General features: G+C 46.5%; 1 protein-coding gene across 1 annotated transcript in view; it reads right to left on the bottom strand.

The window, feature by feature from the left end:
* Positions 1 to 22,551, bottom strand: part of LOC141113413 (myosin-10-like) — a gene marked incomplete in the record, with an annotated part of 160,446 nt that overhangs the window by 72,330 nt on the left and 65,565 nt on the right. Inside the window, 1 exon segment of the mRNA XM_073606470.1 lies at positions 1,602 to 1,629. Coding sequence (XP_073462571.1) covers positions 1,602 to 1,629 — 28 coding nt within the window.

Genomic DNA, 22,551 nt, shown 5'->3' with positions numbered 1-22,551 from the left:
ACAGGAGAGTCATCCAGTCATCTCCACCGCTTACTGGAGCCACCGGTAGCGGCGGAGATGATCGGGTCCTCTACCCTCAGTAGCAAGAGGCCAAGTGAGGGAAAGATGGCCGCCGCTCGGCTCCATAACATTGGATGACGGAAGCGAGGTCAAACGTCACTTCCGCCCAATGGTCTTATAAAAGGGGAAATTAAAAAGAAAAAAAAAATTATTATTTTATTTTCTTTATTGCATTTTAGTGTATATATATTTCTAGATTGTAAGCTCCTCTGAACAGGGCCCTCCGATCGCTCCTGTATCGATTTGTATTGTAAGTGTAATGTCTGCCCTCATGTTGTAAAGCGCTACATAAACTGTTGGCACTATATAAATCCTGTATAATAATAGTAATAATAATATAAATCCTGAATAATAATAATAATAAAAAATATTAATAATAATAATATAAATCCTGAATAATAATAATAAAAATCCTGAATAATAATAATAAATAATAATCCTGTATTATAATAATAATAATAATATTATAAATCCTGTATAATAATAATCCTGAATAATAATAATAAATCCTGAATAATAATAATAATAATAATATAAATCCTGAATAATAATAGTAATAATAAATACAAGATCTAAGGTCTTTTTGACTATTACTATGACTTTTTTCTATTACAAGGGATATTTTATATTCCTTGTAATAGAAATAAAAGTGACCCAAATTTTTTTTTTTTCTTTTTTAAAAGGACAGTGTAAAAATAAAAAGTAAAATAGAATAAGAAGAAAAAAATTGAAAGCACGCCGTCCCGTCGAGCTCATGTGCAGAAGCGAATGCAAAACGTAAGGGCGTACCGGCGTACGAAAACGGTTTTTAAACCACACATGTGAGTATCGCCGCGATCGGTAGAGCGAGAGCAATAATTCTAGCAAAAGACCACCTCTGCAACTCAAAACCGGTAACCTGTACAAATGTTTAAACGTTGCCTGTGGAGATTTTTAATGGTTTAAATTTTTTCGCAATTCCTCGGGCGGGCGCAATTTTGAAGCGTGACGTGTTGGCTATCAATTTACTCGGCGTAACATTATCTTTCACAATATTAAAAAAAAAAAAAATAATAATAAATATTTGGGCTAACTTTACTGTTTTCTTACTCAAAAAAGTGTATTTTTCCCCAAAAAAGTTGTGTTTGTAAGACTGCTGAGCAAATACGGTGCAACAAAGAATTGCAACGACCGCCATTTTTATTCTCTAGGGTGTCTGAAAAAGAAAAAAAACAAAAAGAAGATATGTTTGGGGGTTCTAAGTAATTTTCTAGCAAAAAAAAAAAAAAAAAAAATGTTTAACTTGTAAACAAAAAAATCTCAAAAAAGGTCCTTAAGAGATTATTGGATTGCTTTTTAATGAATCTTCAGAGTGTAGCTGTGTGGATTTTTTGGATTCTATACCGCCTGCCTTAACCACGGCGCTGCGTGCATTCCACCAAGGTTGTAGAGCGGTGCCGTTCACTTGAATGTGTTACATTTGGCAGCCAGTAGCGGGCGCCGAAAGCGACATAGAGGGTAATTATGGTGAAAATTTTTTTTTTTTTTTTTTTGTTACTTACGTGCAAAGAATTGATTGGTCCTCACGATCTGAAATACAAGAAGAGAAGGAATGTTTTTCGATTAGTTTGGCGGCTCACAAACACACATCACACCTCTATACAAACATTTCATTTTCATCACTTTGAAAAATATTTTTAAGTTTACAGCTCAACGCGTTTCTGAATTTACGATGTGCCGCAATATACCATAGCGTTGTACAACTGACACTTCCACAATAATTATTCCTCGTGCTTCTGCTACTGTCACAAGGATGTGTGAAGGACAATTCAACAAAAGGGCTGGACCTTCTTCATCAACGTTTTCCCAGAAATCAATTCATTCTCTTATTAACCCCTTAGTGACGAGGGGGGGAGGTGATCGTAAAACTGCATATACACTATATTACCAAAAGTATTGGGATGCCTGCCTTTACACAAACATGAAATTTAATGACATCCCAGTCTTAGTCCGGAGGGTTCAATATTGAGTTGGCTCCGCCCTTTTCAGCTATAACAGCTTCAACTCTTCTGGGAAGGCCGTCCACAAGGTTTAGGAGGGTGTCTATGGGAATGTTTGACCATTCTTCCAGAAGAGCATTTGTGAGGTCAGGCACTGATGTTGGATGAGAAGGTCTGGCTCCCAGTCTCCGCTCTAATTCATCCCAAAGGTGTTCTATGGGGTTGAGGTCAGGTTGCAGGCCAGTCAAGTTCCTCCACCCCAAACTCGCTCATCCATGTCTTTATGGACCTTGCTTTGTGCACTGGTCCAAATCATTTGGTGGAGGGGGGATTATGGTGTGGGGGTTGCTTTTCAGGGGTTGGGTTTGGCCCCTTAGTTCCAGTGAAGGGAACTCTTAAGGCGTCAGCGCACCAAGACATTATGGACAATTTCATGCTCCCAACTTTGTGGGAGGAGTTTGGGGACGGCCCCTTCCTGTTCCAACATGACTGCCCACCAGAGCATAAAGCAAGGTCCATGGATGAGCGAGTTTGGGGTAGAGGAACTTGACTGGCCTGCACAGAGTCCTGACCTCAACCCCATAGAAGATCAATAGCCATTTAGATCTGACGAACAAGCGTTTTGCTTTGAAACGTTCTCTCCATGTTCTGACGTCACTTCCGATGCTGGTTCTGAGATGACGAGACGGATGCCCAGCCGGTTGTTCCTCTCCTCTCGTGTTAACATCCACAACCCCCACACCATAATCCCCCTTCCACCAAAACTGATTTGGACCAGTACACAAAGCAAGGTCGCGGTTGACATTCTCACCGTATATACTCCAGTATAAGCCGAGTTTTTCAGAACATTTTTTTGTGCCCCCCTCGGCTTATACTCGAGTCAAGCACTTTTCTGCAGCAAAGAATGACATTTTCCAAACTGATTTTGGGGCCCCTTATCTCGGGGCCACCTGGTGCTAGAAACCCCAAAGTTGTTGTGCAAACCCAGTTGAACGAGCACTACAACATATCCAAAGCTGGGGTTCCTAGCACCAAGTGGCCCTGGGATATGGTGCCCCAAATTGGGTTCAGAAAATGTCATTCTTTGCTGCAGAAAAGTGCTTGACATTTTCCAAACCGATTTTGGGGCCCCGTATCTCGGGCCACTTAGTGCTAAAAACTAAGTTTTTTGGATATGTTGTAGTGCTAGTTCCACTGGGTTTGCACACCAAATTTGGGGTTCCTAGCACCAAGTGGTCCCAAGATACGGGGCCCCAAAGTCAGTTTGGAAAATGTCATTCTTTGCACCAGAAAAGTGCTTGACATTTTCCAAACCGATTTTGGGGTTGCGTATCTCGGGGTCACCTGGTGCTAGGAACCCCAAATTTGGTGTGCAAACCCAGTGGAACTAGCACTACAACATATCTAAAGCTGGGGTTCCTAGCACCAAGTGGCCCTGGGATATGGTTCCCCAAAGTCGGTCAACTGTGTCCATCTGCAGCAATGTTATTTCGGGACCCTTTGGGTTCAGAGACCCCAAATTTTGGCTGCAGCTAGGGGGGCATCTAGGAACCCTTAACTACCGAGTTTGAAGTTCGGGGGACCTATGGCTGCAAATGGGCACAGTGAGGCTGCAAATGGGCACAGTGAGGCTGCAAATGGGCATTGTTGACCCTCTTTTCCACTTACAGTAGCTGCGCATTTCTCACCCTAGGCTTATACTCGGGTCAATACGTTTTCCCAGTTTTTTGTGGTAAAATTAGGTGCCTCGGCTTATATTTGGGTCGGCTTATACTCGAGTATATACTGTATATGATTTCACTGCTGAACAAACAGCGTTGTCACCCAGTCAAAGGAAAGAAAAAAAAAAATACACAACAAGCATCTCCTGGCAGGATCAACAGGCGATAAAACTATGTTGGGAGGGACATAAAAAAATACAAATAAAAAAACAAAAAAAAAAAAACCTGACAATTATGACAGAGTGTATCAAATATTAGGGTTGCACTAATACCCTTTTATTATTGATTAGGAGTACTGATACTTTCAGACAAGCACTCGCCGATACCGAGTACCAATACCTTTCGTTCAATCGCTCGCCAAATCCAAGAGTACCGATACTTTCGATCAAGCACTCGCCGACACAGAGAGCACCGATCCTTTCAGTAAAGCATGGGCCGATACCGAGAGTTCCGATACATACGGCCAGGCAGTCGCTGATCCTGAGAGTACCAATACTTTCATTCAAGCCCTCGCCGATACCGAGTACCAATACTTTGCGGTGCGATTTGCATCTATACAAAATGAACAGGCTCAAATCGCACTGCAAAGAATCGTATTTGGTTTCCCCCATCGCTACCGATACTTTTCGGTAAAGCATGCGTCGATACCAGGAGTACCGATACTGTCGGTCAAGTACTTGCCTATACCTTCGGTCAAGCGCTTGAAAATACCAAGAGTACCAATACTTTTCGTTCAATCGCTTGCCAAAACAACCCGTCAAGCACTCGCCAACACCAAGAGCATTGATCCTTTCGGTCAAGCGCTCGCCCATAGCACCAATACTTTGCTGTGCGATGTGAGCCCACACAAAATGAACACCCTCAAATCGCACTGCAAAGAATCACATGCGATTTGAACAGGAATGCGGTGCGGTTCCTGTCCGATGTGCATGCGGTTGCCCAACCCCCCCCCCCCCCCCCCACCGCTCCGGTGTGAACCCCGGCTCGTCATAGTGACTTCAGCCCATGTTCACAGAAAAGCAGTGCGGGGGAAGCTGCATGCACATCGGACAGGAATCGCACCACATGCCTGTTCAAATCACATGCGAGATTTTAGCCCATTCATTTTGTACGGGGCGCAAATCGCAACGCAAAAGTATTGGTTTCGGGAGCAATTCTCATAAGTACTCGTGAAAATACTCAGCATCGACACTGATATCGGTGCATCCCTACCAAATCCGAGATATATTTTTATAAGACAATTGGTCTCGTTGGATAATCCCGGTGAACCTCTGCTGGTCGTGGATCGCAGACAAGGGTGAGCCGGTGGCATCCAATCGGGAACTTTTGCTTCTGATTATTTGCTACACACAGACACTTTTGGCTGCACTAAGAAAAATCGCAGAGCGCGGTGTCCGGGGGTGTGGGTGGGGGGGGGTGCGGTGTCTGGGGGGGGGGGGGGGGTGTGATTGCGCAATGAGGGGGTCTTGCTGGAAGGTGTTACAAAAATGATGTGAGTTTTCTCTTCAAAGGAGACGGTGGCCAGACGGTTCTCACAGCTCATTAAAACCCCCCCCCAGGGAGCCGACACGCCGAGAGCTTCTCCCCGGCCGGAGGGCAGAAGATGTGCGGCTGATGAGACATCACACATTCTTAGGGGGCTTAAAAAGGGGCAGAAGAGAGGGGGGGAGGAGTGGGCTACACGCGACTGACCACCAACCTCACCGCTAAACAGACTTCCGAGAAGGTGACCCCGATCAGGCCTGAGGGCCGGCATGCATGGTTCCTGGTCACGAGCAGAGGTGGCAGCCAGTGGGCAAGCATGACTCCCATCGCGGTCTAATCCACACAACCCTTACTGTACAAAATAAGGTGCGTTGGCATGGACCATAGGGTGAGTACATGGATTGAAAACTGGCTACAAGGGCGAGTTCAGAGGGTGGTGATAAATGGGGAGTACTCAGAATGGTCAGGGGTGGGTAGTGGGGTCCCCCAGGGTTCTGTGCTGGGACCAATCCTATTTAATTTGTTTATAAACGATCTGGAGGATGGGATAAACAGTTCAATCTCTGTATTTGCAGACGATACTAAGCTAAGCAGGGCAATAACTTCTCCGCAGGATGTGGAAATCTTGCAAAAAGACCTGAACAAATTAATAGGGTGGGCGACTACATGGGAAATGAGGTTCAATGTAGAAAAATGTAAAATAATGCATTTGGGTGGTAAAAATCTGAATGCAATCTATAGACTGGGGGGAGAACCTCTGGGGGGATCTACGATGGAAAAGGACCTGGGGGTCCTAGTAGATGATAGGCTCAGCAATGACATGCAATGCCAAGCTGCTGCTAACAAAGCAAACAGAATATTGGCATTAAAAGGGGGATCAACTCCAGAGATAAAACGATAATTCTCCCGCTCTACAAGACTCTGGTCCGGCCGCACCTGGAGTATGCTGTCCAGTTCTGGGCACCAGTCCTCAGGAAGGATGTACTGGAAATGGAGCGAGTACAAAGAAGGGCAACAAAGCTAATAAAGGGTCTGGAGGATCTTAGTTATGAGGAAAGGTTGCGAGCTCTGAACTTATTCTCTCTGGAGAAGAGACGCTTGAGAGGGGATATGATTTCAATTTACAAATACCAGACTGGTGACCGCGGAAGGGAATTTAACAAGGCTCATGGCCACTCATTAAAATTAGAAGAAAAGAGGTTTAACCTTAAACTACGTAGAGGGTTCTTTACTGTAAGAGTGGCAAGGATGTGGAATTCCCTTCCACAGGCGGTGGTCTCAGCGGGGAGCATTGATAGCTTCAAGAAACTATTAGATAATCACCTGAATGACCGCAACATACAGGGATATACAATGTAATACTGACACATAATCACACACATAGGTTGGACTTGATGGACTTGTGTCTTTTTTCAACCTCACCTACTATGTAACTATGTAACCCCATCACCAGAGAACTATATGGGCACATGTGCCCACTTCTAGCTGCGGATACGGCAAGGAGGGGAGAAGTCCCAGAGGAAGATCTGGATCAACCAGGAGACGTTCGATTCCCCCCTAAAAAAGCCCGGCCAAGGGGCAAAGTGGAGGATTCACAGACATAGGACTTCAAAGTCTCGTACACTCTAGAAGAAAATCAAGCGAACATTTATTTTTTTTTGTCCAAAGAATTTTTGTACGATTTTCGTATAGTGTGGACACAACTTTTTTCGACAGCAGATTCCGGATTTTGTGTACGAAAATTCCGAAGGGACAAACTCTAAAATTTTTCCCGTACGGGAACAGAACGAACGATTTGTTGTTTGATGTGTACCGTTCTCGTATGATTTTCATGATTGGAAACAAGCAACCAAAACAAAAGCCTTTGTTGTAGGAGAATTTTCGTATGATTGTTCATTCATTGGTTCCGATTTGCTGTCAGGCAGCCATCAGTACCATCTATTAGTGTACATCTGTGCCACCGATCAGTGCCCATCCGTGCCGCCTATCAGTGCCGCATAATAGTGCCCATCATCAGTGCCACCTCATTGATGCCCATCAGTGCTCGTCAGTGAAGGAGAAAACGTACTTACAAACTTTTGTAACTGAAACAAAAAAAAACAAACAAAAAAAAAAGGTGATCAAACGCCACCAAAAGAAAGCTCTATTTGTGGGAACAAACTGATAAAAATGTAGTTTGTGTACAGTGCTGTATGACCGCGCAATTGTCATTCAAAGTGCAACAGAGCTGAAAATTGGTCTGGGCAGGAAGGGGTATAAGTGTCTGGTATTGAAGTGGTTAAACATTTTGGTCTTTTTTCGTTTATTTAGCAAAAAAAAAAAAAAAACCCCAGTGGTGATTAAATACCACCAAAAAAAAAAAAAAAAAAAAAAAAAAAAAAGCTACTTGTGTGAAAAAAAAATGATTAAAACGTCATGTGTGTATGACAAAAAAATGCAGAGGTGATGAAATACCACCAAAAGAAAGCTCTATTTGTGGGAACAAAATGATAAAAACTTAGTTTGGATAGTGTTATATGACTGCTCAATTGTCATTCAAAGTGTGACAGTGCTAAATTGGCCTGGGCGGGGGGGGTAAAAGTGATGGTACTGAAATGGATAATACACTTTAATTTTAATTTTTTTTAATTAAACTATTTTCTTATAGTAGCTATTGCACAAAATGTAAAAAAAAAAAAAAAAAAGTAGAAGAAGGGCAACTGACTTGAAATTATTTTCTAGCTGGTAGCCTCCAGCTGCCTATAGCGTTACCCCAGGCCCAGACCACGAACCGTCCGCCGTGTTATTGTATCTGCGGAGTTAATGACACAATTAGTATGATAAATGGCCGACTTCCAGGCCTGACTTCCTCTATTAATAGACACCTGAAATCGTACACTGCGCCTCTTTATCCCGCCATCAATCTCCATCGCCTGGATGATGTCACGACTACTGTGTGATCCTGCCTGGGGAGAGAGGGCCAAGCTCCCAGACGCTTTTATTATAAGCAAACCGCCAAGGATAATACGCGGCCCGCTAATTTATCTTGCTAAAATTCCAACGATTTACAATCCCTCATTAAAAAAAAAAAAAAAAAAAAAAAAGGTTCGCGAGGACTGCCAATCGCTATGTAACCCATTCGCGGCCTGGAAATACCCCAGAAGGCGCAGAGGAATGCGTCTGGGGTGACGACGCCGTGTGCGAAGCTCTGTGCTGTTTTCCTTATTTGGTAGGCAAGTTTTGGGATTCAAATTTCTGGATAGCAGAAAAATTCACTTATATGGCCTCAAATTATTTGTATTGCCCAATTTTCTTTTAATGGGGACATTCTGGTGACAACGGTCTCTTAGGGCCTAGAAGGTGTGTAGTTGACCTGGGCTGATAAGAATTAATTTTATACTTCTATACAAAAGAAAGTTAACGGAGATTAACCTGCAGTAAAGAGTGGTGTATAGAGCCGCGTTTCTTAGTTGCGGCACCTTTGGCAAAATCTTGAAGGCACCCCAGTCTTAAAAAACATCAAAGTTTTATATCAATGGGAAACCTGAGCCTGAGAAGATGCCCAACACCATTTGATGAAATTAGCAACACATCAGAGATCCTTCCCTTCACATCTCCCCCTCACGTAAGTCTTCAAATTATAGGTCCTCCTTTCACTTCAGAAGGGCCCCCTTGACACCAGATGTCCACCATTACATTAGAAGTCTTCCATCACCCATCACATCACACAAGGTCCCCTCCATCACAACCGAGGTCCCCTCCATCGCAACCGAGGTCCCCTCCATCGCAACCGAGGTCTCCTCCATGAGGTCTCCTCCATCGCAACCGAGGTCTCCTCCATCGCAACCGAGGTCTCCTCCATCGCAACCGAGGTCTCCTCCATCGCAACCGAGGTCTCCTCCATGAGGTCCCCTCCATCGCAACCGAGGTCTCCTCCATCGCAACCGAGGTCTCCTCCATCGCAACCGAGGTCTCCTCCATCGCAACCGAGGTCTCCTCCATCGCAACCGAGGTCTCCTCCATCGCATCCGAGGTCTCCTCCATCGCATCCGAGGTCTCCTCCATCGCATCCGAGGTCTCCTCCATCGCATCCGAGGTCTCCTCCATCGCATCAGAGGTCCCCCCCATTACATGAGAGGTCCCCCCCATTACATGAGAGGTCCTGCCATCACATCATCACCCCCTTCCAATTAGGGGTGCAAAGGATCGTCATCGATCCGTGATCCGATCCGCGGAGGTTGATCCGATCCGCGGAGGTTGATCCGTACGGGACACTTCTGTGGCCTCGGCCATAGGAAAGGCCGCGGCTTTGGCCTAGCTCCAGAGCGGCGGCCATCTTGGTACACCCGGAGGCCGTTTAGCACGTCGAATGACGGAGCGATCACTTGTAACAAACCGGCGTCATGTCATGTCATGACGCCGGTTCCTCTCTCTCTCCCCTCTGTGTAATGATCTGTACAGTGGAGGGGAGAGATCGGATGGCAGCAGTGCCAATACTCTGCAATGCCCTGCCAATACTCTGCAATGCCCTGCCAATACCCTGCTGCAATGCCCTGCCAATACCCTGCCAATAGGGAGATTGTGGATATTACTGTGGGGGAGATTTTTTTTTTGTTGATCCGAAAATGATCCGAACCGTGACTCCTGATCCGAGGAACGATCCGAACCGTGAGTTTTTTGATCCGTTGCACCCCTACTTCCAATCACATCAAAGTTCCTCCCATCACATCAGAGGTCCCCCCCATCACATCAGAGGTCTCCCATATCACATCAGAGGAGGGGAGGGAGGGCAGGACGTCCCCTCCCGTTGCCAGTAAAAGCAATCCAACAGCTGAACAGACCCGAAAACTCAGCACAGGGATGGTGGGAACCCCTCATAATGGGCACAGCAGGTGTACAGACCCGGGAACTCAGCACAGGGATGGTGGGAACCCCTCATAATGGGCACAGCGGGTGTACAGACCCGGGAACTCAGCACAGGGATGGTGGGAACCCCTCATAATGGGCACAGCGGGTGTACAGACCCGGGAACTCAGCACAGGGATGGTGGGAACCCCTCATAATGGGCACAGCGGGTGTACAGACCCGGGAACTCAGCACAGGGATGGTGGGAACCCCTCATAATGGGCACAGCAGGTGTACAGACCCGGGAACTCAGCACAGGGATGGTGGGAACCCCATATAATGGGCACAGCGGGTGTACAGACCCGGGAACTCAGCACAGGGATGGTGGGAACCCCTCATAATGGGCACAGCGGGTGTACAGACCCGGGAACTCAGCACAGGGATGGTGGGAACCCCTCATAATGGGCACAGCAGGTGTACAGACCCGGGAACTCAGCACAGGGATGGTGGGAACCCCTCATAATGGGCACAGCGGGTGTACAGACCCGGGAACTCAGCACAGGGATGGTGGGAACCCCTCATAATGGGCACAGCGGGTGTACAGACCTGGGAACTCAGCACAGGGATGGTGGGAACCCCTCATAATGGGCACAGCGGGTGTACAGACCCGGGAACTCAGCACAGGGATGGTGGGAACCCCTCATAATGGGCACAGCGGGTGTACAGACCCGGGAACTCAGCACAGGGATGGTGGGAACCCCTCATAATGGGCACAGCGGGTGTACAGACCCGGGAACTCAGCACAGGGATGGTGGGAACCCCTCATAATGGGCACAGCAGGTGTACAGACCCGGGAACTCAGCACAGGGATGGTGGGAACCCCATATAATGGGCACAGCGGGTGTACAGACCCGGGAACTCAGCACAGGGATGGTGGGAACCCCTCATAATGGGCACAGCGGGTGTACAGACCCGGGAACTCAGCACAGGGATGGTGGGAAACCATCAAATTGTGGCACATAAAGGCCGCAGCAGGAGGAGGGGGCTCAGGACCAAGTCCAATAACTAAATTTATATCAAATACAGCAAATGAAATCATCAGTACAACCAACAGCGGCATCTCTCTGCCCCCCTCCCTGATCCTTCACCATCTGGTCTTGTTACAGGACAGGTGCTCTTTACACCGGATAATACGACTCCGATGATAAAGCAATCGTTGGATGCGAAGCTCGTATAATTGAAGAGACGTGTGAAGAACATCTGCAGTTCGCGCCTCTATAGGAATGACAAGCACAGCTGTGCGGTGCCGGCATGCCTCGGCGGTGAGGCGGAGAGACGGTGCAGCTGTTCCTGGGACTCCGGCGCTGAGATCTGTGAAGTTCGGCCATTGTGGCCTTTCCGCATTGCTGATACACGAGCAACTGATGAGTCGCCGTCACGGTTATGTGCGTCCTTCAGAGAACAAAACTAGCCACAGATGGGACGCCGTCACGCCACATTCACCATTGGCGCGGGAACCTGCAGCTGCAAAAATTAAAGAAGAACTCTAACAATAAGCTGTAGATAGATATGCAATCGACCGACGCATTTAGTGCTTTCCCTGCAATGGGGAGGCTCCTCCTCCTCCTTTCTGTGCAGTCAGGTATTAGACCTCCTGTAATCATTTTGTCTTGAATGAGCAACAATATTGATGTGCTTCATTGGCAGCTATGACAAGCCAACCCTGGGATTACTATCTCATCATCCCATATAGTACTGATGGGACAGAGATTAGAAAGTCAAAAGTAAGTGGATTTTAAAATTTGGGCAAAAAAAAAAAAAAAAAGAAAGAAAGGAAATGAAAAAAAAATATATAAAAATAATAGTATTACATAATTGAGTAAAAAACTAGATCTATACTCTTGGGCAAAAGAAGGAGGAAAAAGTAAAAAAAGGTGAAGGAAAAAAGTTAAAAAAAAAATAGTAAAAGATAAGGAAAAAAAAAAAAAAGTGAAAAAGATCCAAGTAAAAAAAAAAAAAAAAATGTATAAAAACAACAGTAAGGACGGGTTCACATATGCGCCTCAATTCGCACCTGAACCGGACCCAAAAATGCACAGGACCCTTTTTGAAACCTCACTGTGACTGACCCAGATATGCGTGAATGACGTCATGTGAATTGGATGCGGTGTAAAACGCATCCAATTCACATATATGTGAACCTGGCCTAAAAAAAAAAAAAAAAAAATGAAAAATAAAAAGAAGAGGTAAATAAAAAAATAAAAGTAAATACACAAAAGAAAAAAAATAAATAAAAAAAGAACAGTAAAAAAACAAAAGTAGAAAAAAAAAAAAAAAAAGTAAAAGAAGAGTAAGAGCCCTTTCACACTGGGGCCGCCCTTGCATTCGCGGTAAAGCGCCAGTTGTTTTAGGATGCTTTACCGCTGTTTAAGCGGCGCATTTGCACGGTTTTGGCCGCTAGCAGGGCACTTTTAACCCCAAAAAAGGGGTTAAGAAATTCTGGGTTACAGCGCTTCCGAAACGCTTTTCGTGTGCTTTGGAAAATCTGCCCACTCATTTCAATGGGCAGGGGCGGTTTTATACAGCGCTCCCAAACTGCCCTGAAGATGCTGCTTGCAGGACTATTTCTAACGTCCTGCAAGCGCACCGCCCCAGTGTGAGAGCACTCATTGTAATGTATAGGGGCAGTTTTCAAGCGCTTTACAGGCGCTATTTCTAGCGCTAAAACGCCTGAACTGCCTCAGTGTGAAAGGGGGTCTTACGTACAAAAAAAAAAAAAAAAAAGGAGTTAAATTTTTTTTTTCTTTTTTAAAGTAATAAAAATTGAGAAAAAAAATAAAAAATAAAATAGGAAAAAAAAAAAAAAAAAAAAAAAGAAGTGTAAATAAAAACGAAAACCGAAAAACCTTTAAAAAGTCTAATTGGCTGCCCAAACGCGTTGCAATTGTGCAGCGATTATCACACGCCACAAACTGCACATTTAAAATTCACATGAAGCTTGTTGCCCCAAAAAAGGGGCAGGAGCTTCTTTTGGGCAACAAACGTGCATATAGCGTACCCCACTGAAGTGAATGGACTGTGCCACGCAGAATGGCGTGGAAATTGTCCACACAAAAGCGAACAGAAACGCAAGTTCCTGCTATATGAAGTGTGAACGGCAGGATTGCACGCACGGCAGCGAGGACACGGGGGGTCGGGAGGATCACTAACTCTCTGGTTTATATTCCCCCCTCCATTATTCAGCATTATTCTATTTTTAAACAAAAAAAAAAAAAAAAGCAGACGCCGAGAACGACCTCCGCCGCCCCAGACATCCCCATCCCAGGAAAACCTCCCAGCATGTATACATGATGTACAGAAGCCGCAGACCTCCTATCGCCACCCCCACCATGTTTATAACATCTGCCGTCAGCTAACAGACACCAGACAGATTGTGGAGGCCGCGTGCGATCCTGACGGCGCAACCCCGACGCTTAGACGGATGGACGGGGGGGGGGGGGGGGGGAGCGTCCCCAGGACAAGCCGGGAGCATCTGTCGCAGCTGAGCCTAAATATCAGGAAAACAAGCCACCCGCACGCACACCGGGCTGTCCCTTCCGCCGTCACATCGACGACACGCCGCGCGCAGATGGGGGAGGAAGCGCCATATGCTACCGAACGGACAGACGACGATCGAAGCTCTGCTGGTCACCCAGATAAAGAAAAAATCCCAGCAAATGTACCGACGATCCGCAATACACCGAACGAGTCTATCTATACAAGTTACGTGGGGGGCGAATTTCCGACAATACTTTAAGCCTTTCGCTGTCGGTGCGTTTTTATTTTTTTTTTTGCACCCATGAGTAAAAAAAAAAAAAAAAAAATTATTTTAGGCCTGAAGATTACATAAAACCCCAAACATGATATATTTTCTGAAAGCAGACACCCTAGAGAATAAAAAAGTGGTAGTTCCAATTTTTATGTCACACGATATTAATGCAAAATGTAAGTAAAAAAAAAAAAAAAAAGGAAAGAAAAAAAATACACTAATGTTAATTTTAGGGCACACAAACAATAACATACCCAAAGTTTTGGTAAAATATAAAGACGACGAATAAACAGACACCCAACATGTTGAACCTTAAGGCTACTTTCACACTGGCAGCGCCGGCTGTTAGCGCTAAAGCGCCGCTAGTTTTTGTGGCGTTTTAGCCGCACTTTTCGGCCATTAGCAGGGTGCTTTTTACCCCCCCCCCCAAAAAAAAGGGGTAAGAAGTCCAGTTTTGCAGCACTTTCAAAGTGCTTTAAAGGCGCTTTGGAATCGCTGCCCATTCATTGCAATAGGCAGGGCTACATACATTTGATACTTATGGACATGGGAGGAGCCTGTGATACTTATGGACATGGGAGGAGCCTGTGATACTTATGGACATGGGAGGAGCCTGTGATACTTATGGACATGGGAGGAGCCTGTGATACTTATGGACATGGGAGGAGCCTGTGATACTTATGGACATGGGAGGAGCCTGTGATACTTATGGACATGGGAGGAGCCTGTGATACTTATGGACATGGGAGGAGCCTGTGATACTTATGGACATGGGAGGAGCCTGTGATACTTATGGACATGGGAGGAGCCTGTGATACTTATGGACATGGGAGGAGCCTGTGATACTTATGGACATGGGAGGAGCCTGTGATACTTATGGACATGGGAGGAGCCTGTGATACTTATGGACATGGGAGGAGCCTGTGATACTTATGGACATGGGAGGAGCCTGTGATACTTATGGACATGGGAGGAGCCTGTGATACTTATGGACATGGGAGGAGCCTGTGATACTTATGGACATGGGAGGAGCCTGTGATACTTATGGACATGGGAGGAGCCTGTGATACTTATGTACATGGGAGGAGCCTGTGATACTTATGTACATGGCAGTTTTCATTTTTTATTTTGAATAAATTTGCAAAAATTTCAAACAAATTTCTTTTGCGTTGTCATTTTGGGGGATTGTTTGTAGAATTTTGGAGGATAATAATGAAAAATTAATAATGAATTTAATCCATTTTGGAATAAGGCTTTAATCAAACAAAATGTGGAAAAAGTGAAGCACTGTGAATACTTTCCGGATGCACTGTACAAATCTATGGTGCAAAACGCACCCCAGAGGCACTGCGTTTAATTCGCACAGGAACTCCAGCTAAATGTAGAAGAAAAACGACCTGTCCGGCGCCCAGAACTGCATTTCCCAGGTATCGGGCAATACAAATTGTGCATCCCTGTGACAATTCATAGGCTGACAAAAGCCCAAGCGCCAGGCGATCTGACACCTGGGATTTGTCCAGCCCTGACCTACAGTCAATCATAGACGTGAGGGATTTTACCTGCCAAACAATGTATATTTCTGTCCATCCAGTCCTAAGATTTACACAGCTCTGCCACACAGCACAGCCCTGTCTGGTAGGGCAAGCTCACAGTTTTTCACTGCTGCAATTCAGCGACACGTTATGGAAAATTTTGTTTAAATCGCACATCAATCAGATATTAAAACTGATGTGAGTATGACCACCTTTAGTGTGAACGAGTTCTAATCAATAGCTGCACGTTTTTTTTCCTTCGTTTCACTGGTAAATGTCATCGATTAATTCTAAAATGATAAAAATCGGTGACGCAACGTGTTTGGAGGCGAGAAATGCTTCAAGGCGTCTGAAGCCCCCACCACCACCAAACCTTCGTAGCTTCAGGCGCCTCTGGCTGCTGGATGTCGCACTTCGGCTCCACCGCGGTAATAGAGGGATAAAATAAGAGCGGACGCGGAGCGTATATAAACACGCCAATAAATCACGCCTCTATTAAGCCGCGACGCACATGAAAGCCGCGGCAGGACAGTTGGCTGGAAGGAATCCCGTGACAGATAACACAGCGATTTATACCATTCCCACCCACTCAGGTCTAAAATAAATACAGCTAAGAGGTTCGCTCTGCATCTCGTCACTGCGACTTAATGTGCGATCAGAAAACTCGCAGGCCAGGAAACTGCTAAAGGATACAGAATCGCTTCATGAAGCATATAATGCGATTAAAAATGGCCAATTTATATACGCAGACATTCGATAAGCGTGATATCAGGTCAACAGTACTGACCATGGACAGGATTTAGCAGAATCCTCTCCCCTCTGCTCCCGTAATTGTTTCAATTCTTCTATCAGAAACTTGTAAAGGATTTAATGGGGAAAAAAAATATTATTTAATAATTTATTATTGTATTCGCCACCCATACCTGTAAGCCATTTATACACGGCATGCTCCCGACCCCGGCGCCGCGTACACGGCATGCTCCCGACCCCGGCGCCGCGTACACGTCATGCTCCAGACCCCGGCGCCGCGTACACGGCATGCTCCAGACCCCGGCGCCGCGTACACGGCATGCTCCCGACCCCGGCGCCGCGTACACGGCATGCTCCAGACCGCGGCATGCTCCCAACCCTGGCGCTGTGTACACAGCATGCTCCCGACCCCAGCGCCGCGTACACGGCATGCTCCCGAAAGCGGCGCCATGTACACGGCATGCTCCCGACCCCGGCGCCGCGTACACGGCATGCGCCCGACCCCACGTACACGGCATGCGCCCGACCCCGGCGCCGCGTACACGGCATGCTCCCAACCCCGGCGCCGCGTACACGGCATGCTCCCAACCCCAGCGCTGTGTACACAGCATGCTCCCGACCCCAGCGCCGCGTACACGGCATGCTCCCGACCCCAGCGCCGCGTACACGGCATGCTCCCGACCCCAGCGCCGCGTACACGGCATGCTCCCGACCCCAGCGCCGCGTACACGGCATGCTCCCGACCCCAGCGCTGTGTACACGGCACGGCTCACAACCCCGGCATGCTCCCTACCCTGGCGCGGTGTGCATACTGCCGGGCCCCTCCCACAGCTCTGCTCTTTCTGCTTGTGCACGGTGCCCGGTCTTGTCTCCGCCCCCTCCTGTAGTTTTCTGTAGTGGGTGGAGCCTTCTGGGCCCCTCCCACAGCTCTGCTCTCTCTCCTTGTGCGGGGTGACTGGTCTTGTCTCTGGCCCCTCCTGTAGTTTTCTGCAGGCAGCCTGTAGTGGGTGGAGCCTGCCGGGCCCCACCCACAGCTCTGCTCTCTCTGCTTGTGCGCCCCCTCCTGTAGTTTTCTCTGGTAGGTGGAGCCTTCTGGGCCCCTCCCACAGCTCTGCTCTCTCTCTGCTTGTGCGGGGTCTCCGCCCCCCCCTCTAGTTTTCTTTGGTGGGTGGAGCCTTCTGGGTCCCTCCCAAGCTGTATTCTCTGCACAGACTATGTACAGCACAGTGATGATGTCACCGCTACATTTACAAGGTAATATCTGGGTTTGCAATGTGGATTTATATCCTTTCCGGCTATTGAGGGACACATTTTAAAAGGACGTTTTTTTTTGTGTCCGGAGTTCAGCTTTAAAGCGTCTTGAATATTTTAAAACAGGGTAACGGAGACCAGCTAACAGCAGAAGACGTCTGTATATAAAACCGCGACCGGCGAGTGAAGTATGCGAGTCGTGTTATGGAAGCGCCCGACACCTGTCCTCCTGTCCTGTAGTGAACTCCGGCATGCGCAGGCCGGTCATATGAAAGCAGTTCGTGTAATCGCTTTAAGTGCGCCATGTCTGGAGGAACGACGGGTACAAGACGAACAAAGATGAAAGGAAGCGGCGGGCTCATCGCCGTATAAAATGAGACAAAAATAAAAACGGTTATAAGCAAAGAGAGGGCTGAAAGCCAAAGAGATACGACCGGCATACGCCGTATACTTCTACGTACCACCCCATCCCCCCCTCATCGCTCACCAAAACCCCCAACAGCAAGCTTTGATGGAACTGCTGCATTTTTAGGGAACACCCACATCGAACGTTAAACAATCCCAGGCATGGAATTTTTATTTTTATATATACACTATAGTGTCAAAAGTATTGTGGGGGGGGACGGAAAATATGTGTATGGATCTAATATATGTTCCACACTTCTATCATAAACCTAAGAGTGGTAAATTGCGGTGATAAATAAAATTTGAAGTTAAAATGTAAAAATACGTAATTAGGGGTCCCAAAGTCAGGAATAGATAAATAATGACCTTGTAGGTTATTAGGGCGTCGTCTCACAAGGTGCACACGGTGCTTACATTCCATATTATGGTATACAGTGATCACAATAGTCAACCACCCTATTAAAATTAGCTAAAAAGCTACCAGTATGTAATATCAACAAAATACCCATGTCTATAATATATCTCTTATGCCGATCTACATGTAGGTAGTGATCTCAAATGTATCTAACCTATAGATGAATCAAGTGGCCTAAGGGAAAGAAAAATGTAGTGATCTCAAATATATCTAACCTATATAGGAATCTAGTAGCCTAAGGGGCAGAAAAACGTAGCAAATTGAAAAACATATACATTTAGGCCCGATTGATAAAAGCATTTATGTCCCAATCGATGTTGAGACCAAATGGCGAATAGCATTTTAAATTGGTGGATCCAAAAGGTCTCCAACTTAGACACACCCCTCTTGAGGGATTCACCCCTCCAGTGTGGAATAAATTTATCTATTACCTGGAACTGAGTCCCAGTTGGGTTCCGATCGTGACACCTTAAAAAATGCTTGGGGACACTGTGATTTGTCAGGCCTTTTTTAATGTTGGCAATATGTTCATTCCTTCTCACGGAAAAGGTGCGTATAGTCCTACCAACGTACTGTTTTCTACATGGACATGTGATCAAATAGACCACATAACGTGTTTCACATGTCAAGAAATGTTTAATTTCATATTCTTTTCCAGTAGAGGTTGAAATAAATGTCTCGGTTCTTTTCTTTCCGCAAATGCTATGTAGACAAACATTACAGCGTCAGCAGGGAAAAAACCCTTTCATATTTTGGAAGAAAGGAGGGCGCCAGGGCTGGACTGGGACAAAAATTTGGCCCTGGACTTCACCCAGACTGGCCCACTTTGACAGGTCTCTCCCATGCCGGCTTGCCACCCAAGCCCCCCCCCCCCTAGCTATTAGCCGTTCTACATTATTTCTCTTATAGGCAGTACCAGTGGGGAAGCTAGACATTATTTCACCTGGGGCAAAGAATCAGTTTGGTGCCCACCCCCCCAATGGAACAAGATTAGGCAGGAAAGTGAGGCCGCCCTCCTTCCAGATCGTATGATGAGCTTCTAAGTGTTGACTCCTGAGCATCATGTCTGTATTCAGGCGCGCTGCATAACTAGCCAGGGAGAGGAGGTGAGCACTGCGGGGGGGGGGGGACAGAGGACTGGAGGGAGGCAGCGGTCCACTGTCACTGAAATCGGCCCACTGAGCCATCGGCCCACCGGGAAACTCCCTGTAGTCCCAATGGCCAGTACATGCTTGGAGGGCGCACAACAGGGGGGTCTATGACATTAGGAGCAATCTGATTTTTGATAGATGGGGCACCCCTATAGATGATCCCACTACGCTCAGGGAGCAAAGGGCCCAGTACGGGATCATTTTTGAGGACCTTCCAATGTCTGGATATGATTTGTTTGATTTGCTTATGCTGTATAGAGAAACTGGTTAGGAAAGACCACTTATGTTTATTGTTTTGTACTGGTTTAGATTGCTCTATCAACAAGGAATCTCTATTAATTAAGGAAACCTTTCTAATCTCATCGTCAACTAGTATTGGGTCGTAGCCTTTGTCAATGAATCTGGATCATAAGATTTGTGCCTGGTGGTGATAGTCTGGCCAGTCTTAGTCCGTAGGGTTCAATATTGAGTTGGCTCCGCCCTTTGCAGCTATAACAGCTTCACCTCTTCTGGGAAGGCCGTCCACAAGGTTTAGGAGGGTGTCTATGGGAATGTTTGATCGTTCTTCCAGAAGAGCATTTGTGAGGTCAGGCACTGATGTTGGACAAGAAGGCCTGGCTCAAAGTCTCCGCTCTAATTCATCGGGTTGAGGTCAGGACTCTGTGCAGGCCAGCCAGGTTCCTCCACCCCAAACTCGCTCATCCATATCTTTATGGACCTTGCTTTGTGCTCTGGTGGGCAGTCATGTTGGAACAGGAAGGGGCTGTCCCCAAACTGTTCCCACAAAGTTGGGAGCATGAAATTGTCCAAAATGTCTTGGTATGCTGACGCCTTAAGAGTTCCCTTCACTGGAATTAAGGGGCCAAACCCAACCCCTGAAAAACAACCCCCCCACCATAATCCCCCCCTCCAAAAAATGATTTGGACCAGTGCAAAAAGCAAGGTCCATAAAGACATGGATGAGCGAGTTTGGGGTGGAGGAACTTGACTGGCCTGCACAGAGTCCTGACCTCAACCCGATAGAACACTTTTGGGATGAATTAGAGCAGAGACTGCGAGCCAGACCTTCTCATCCAACATCAGTGCCTGACCTCACAAATGCTCTTCTGAAAGAATGGTCAAACATTCCCATAGACACCCTCCTAAACCTTGTGGACGGCCTTCCCAGAAGAGGTGAAGCTGTTATAGCTGCAAAGGGCGGGGCCAACCCAATATTAAACCCTACGGACTAAGACTGGGATGCCATTAAAATTCATGTGCGTGTAAAGGCAGGCGTCCCAATACTTTTAGTAATGTAGTGCACTTTAGAACAAACCCCTCCAGCGTTGCGCACCACTGACAGGGCTTCCATCTTCACCTGGTCTTCCCTTCTGGGTTCTCGGGCTTCGGCTATTTGATTGGTCGAGTCACGATGGCGTCACTGCCGCACATGCCGGAGTCACACCCGTGGCACAGCTCTCTGACAAGCAAATTTTTAAATACATTTTGTCTTGATATAAAAGTAGCGTCACAACTGAGTATAAAAGAGAAGAGAGGCGCCTCTAAGTGTAGTGATATGGTTACATTTAATGAAGGTGCAACATTTAGCAACTGGCATGGTTGATGATAAAAAGAGGCACATCTAAGTATGGAGTCATCCGGGGTAAAGCTGTCCACATAGACCATCCCCCGCACCGCCATTGATGTCATCCCTTCCATGAACGCTTCAAACCTCACTTTCAGATCGCTCTACTGCAGGGTAGTCTTCCCGGTCAGATCGCAGAGCGACAGCGGTGAGAGTCGGCGGTGCAGGGGATGATCTATGTGGAGCGCTTTACCCCGGATGCCTCCATACTTAGATGTGTCTTTTTATCATCAACCATGTGAGTTGCTAAACGTTCGACCTTCATTAAAGGGGTTGTAAAGGTAAAAATTTTTTCACCTTAATGCATTCTATGCATTAAGGTGAAAAAACTTCTGACAGAACCGCCGCCCCCAGGCCCCCCCGTTTTACTTACCTGACGCCTCGAAAGTCAGCTTCGCGTTCCTGACATCTGTTCCTCCGCTCACCCTGGCCGCTGATTGGCTGCAGTGGATGGATTGAAAGCAGCGCAGCCATTGGCTCGCGCTGCTGTCAATCACATCCGATGACGCGGCGCGCCGGGGGGCGGGGCCGAGTGATACAGCGAGCGGCTATAGCCGCCGGCTGTATCACGGGAGCGCGCCCGCAAGCACTCACCACCGTGCGAGGGAGCTCGCATTAAGGTGGTGAATGCTTGCGGGGAGGAGCTGAAACAGCCGCCGAGGGACCCCAGAAGACGAGGTTCGGGGCCACTCTGTGCAGAACGAGCTGCACAGTGAAGGTAAGTATAACATGTTTGTTATTTTAAAAAAAAAAAAAAAAACACCTTTACAAACGCTTTAAATGTAACCATATTGCTACACTTAGAGGCGCCTCTCTTCTCTTTTATACTCTGGAGCGCCTGCTGGATTTTGCTTCTAATCCCCTTGTGGAGGCTTCCATTTAGGGATGGACACACAACCAATCACATCGCTATAATCTTTTTATATGGACTATAAACTGAAGGATTTATAAATAAATGGTTGTGGAACGAATCATCTGAGTTTCCATTATTTCTTATGGGGAAATTCGCTTTGATATACAAGTGCTTTGGATTACAAGCATGTTTCCGGAAGGAATTTTAGTAAAACCTCGGACTGCGATCATAATTCGTTCTGCAAACATGCTTGTAATCCAAAGCACTTGTATATGAAAGCGAATTTCCCTATAAGAAATAATGGAAACTCAGATGATTCGTTCCACAACCATTTATTTATAGGTCCTTCCGTTTATAGTCCATATAAAATGATTATAGCGATGTGATTGGTTGTGTAACCATAAAATGTCCTTCTACAAATAGAATCCTCCACAAGGGGATTAGAAGAAAAATCCAGCAGAAGCTCCACTCTACAAATGTAGCAATAAGTTGCTAAATGTTGGACCTTCATTAAATGTAACCATATTGCTACACTAAGAGCCGGTTCACACTGGGACCACTTGTCAGGCGACTTATCCACCTGACAAGTCACGTCCTGTTCTGTACAATGGAACCGCTCTAATTGGAGCAACGCAAGTCGCTCCGACTTAGAAAAAGGTCCCTGTATGAATTTGGGGGCGACTTGAAGCGACT

The sequence above is a fragment of the Aquarana catesbeiana genome, linkage group LG12 (genome assembly GCF_042186555.1).
Source record: "Aquarana catesbeiana isolate 2022-GZ linkage group LG12, ASM4218655v1, whole genome shotgun sequence".
Classification (NCBI taxonomy): Eukaryota; Metazoa; Chordata; class Amphibia; order Anura; family Ranidae; genus Aquarana; species Aquarana catesbeiana.
Note: the sequence above shows the minus strand (reverse complement) of the source record. Positions and strands in the feature narration are given on the sequence as shown.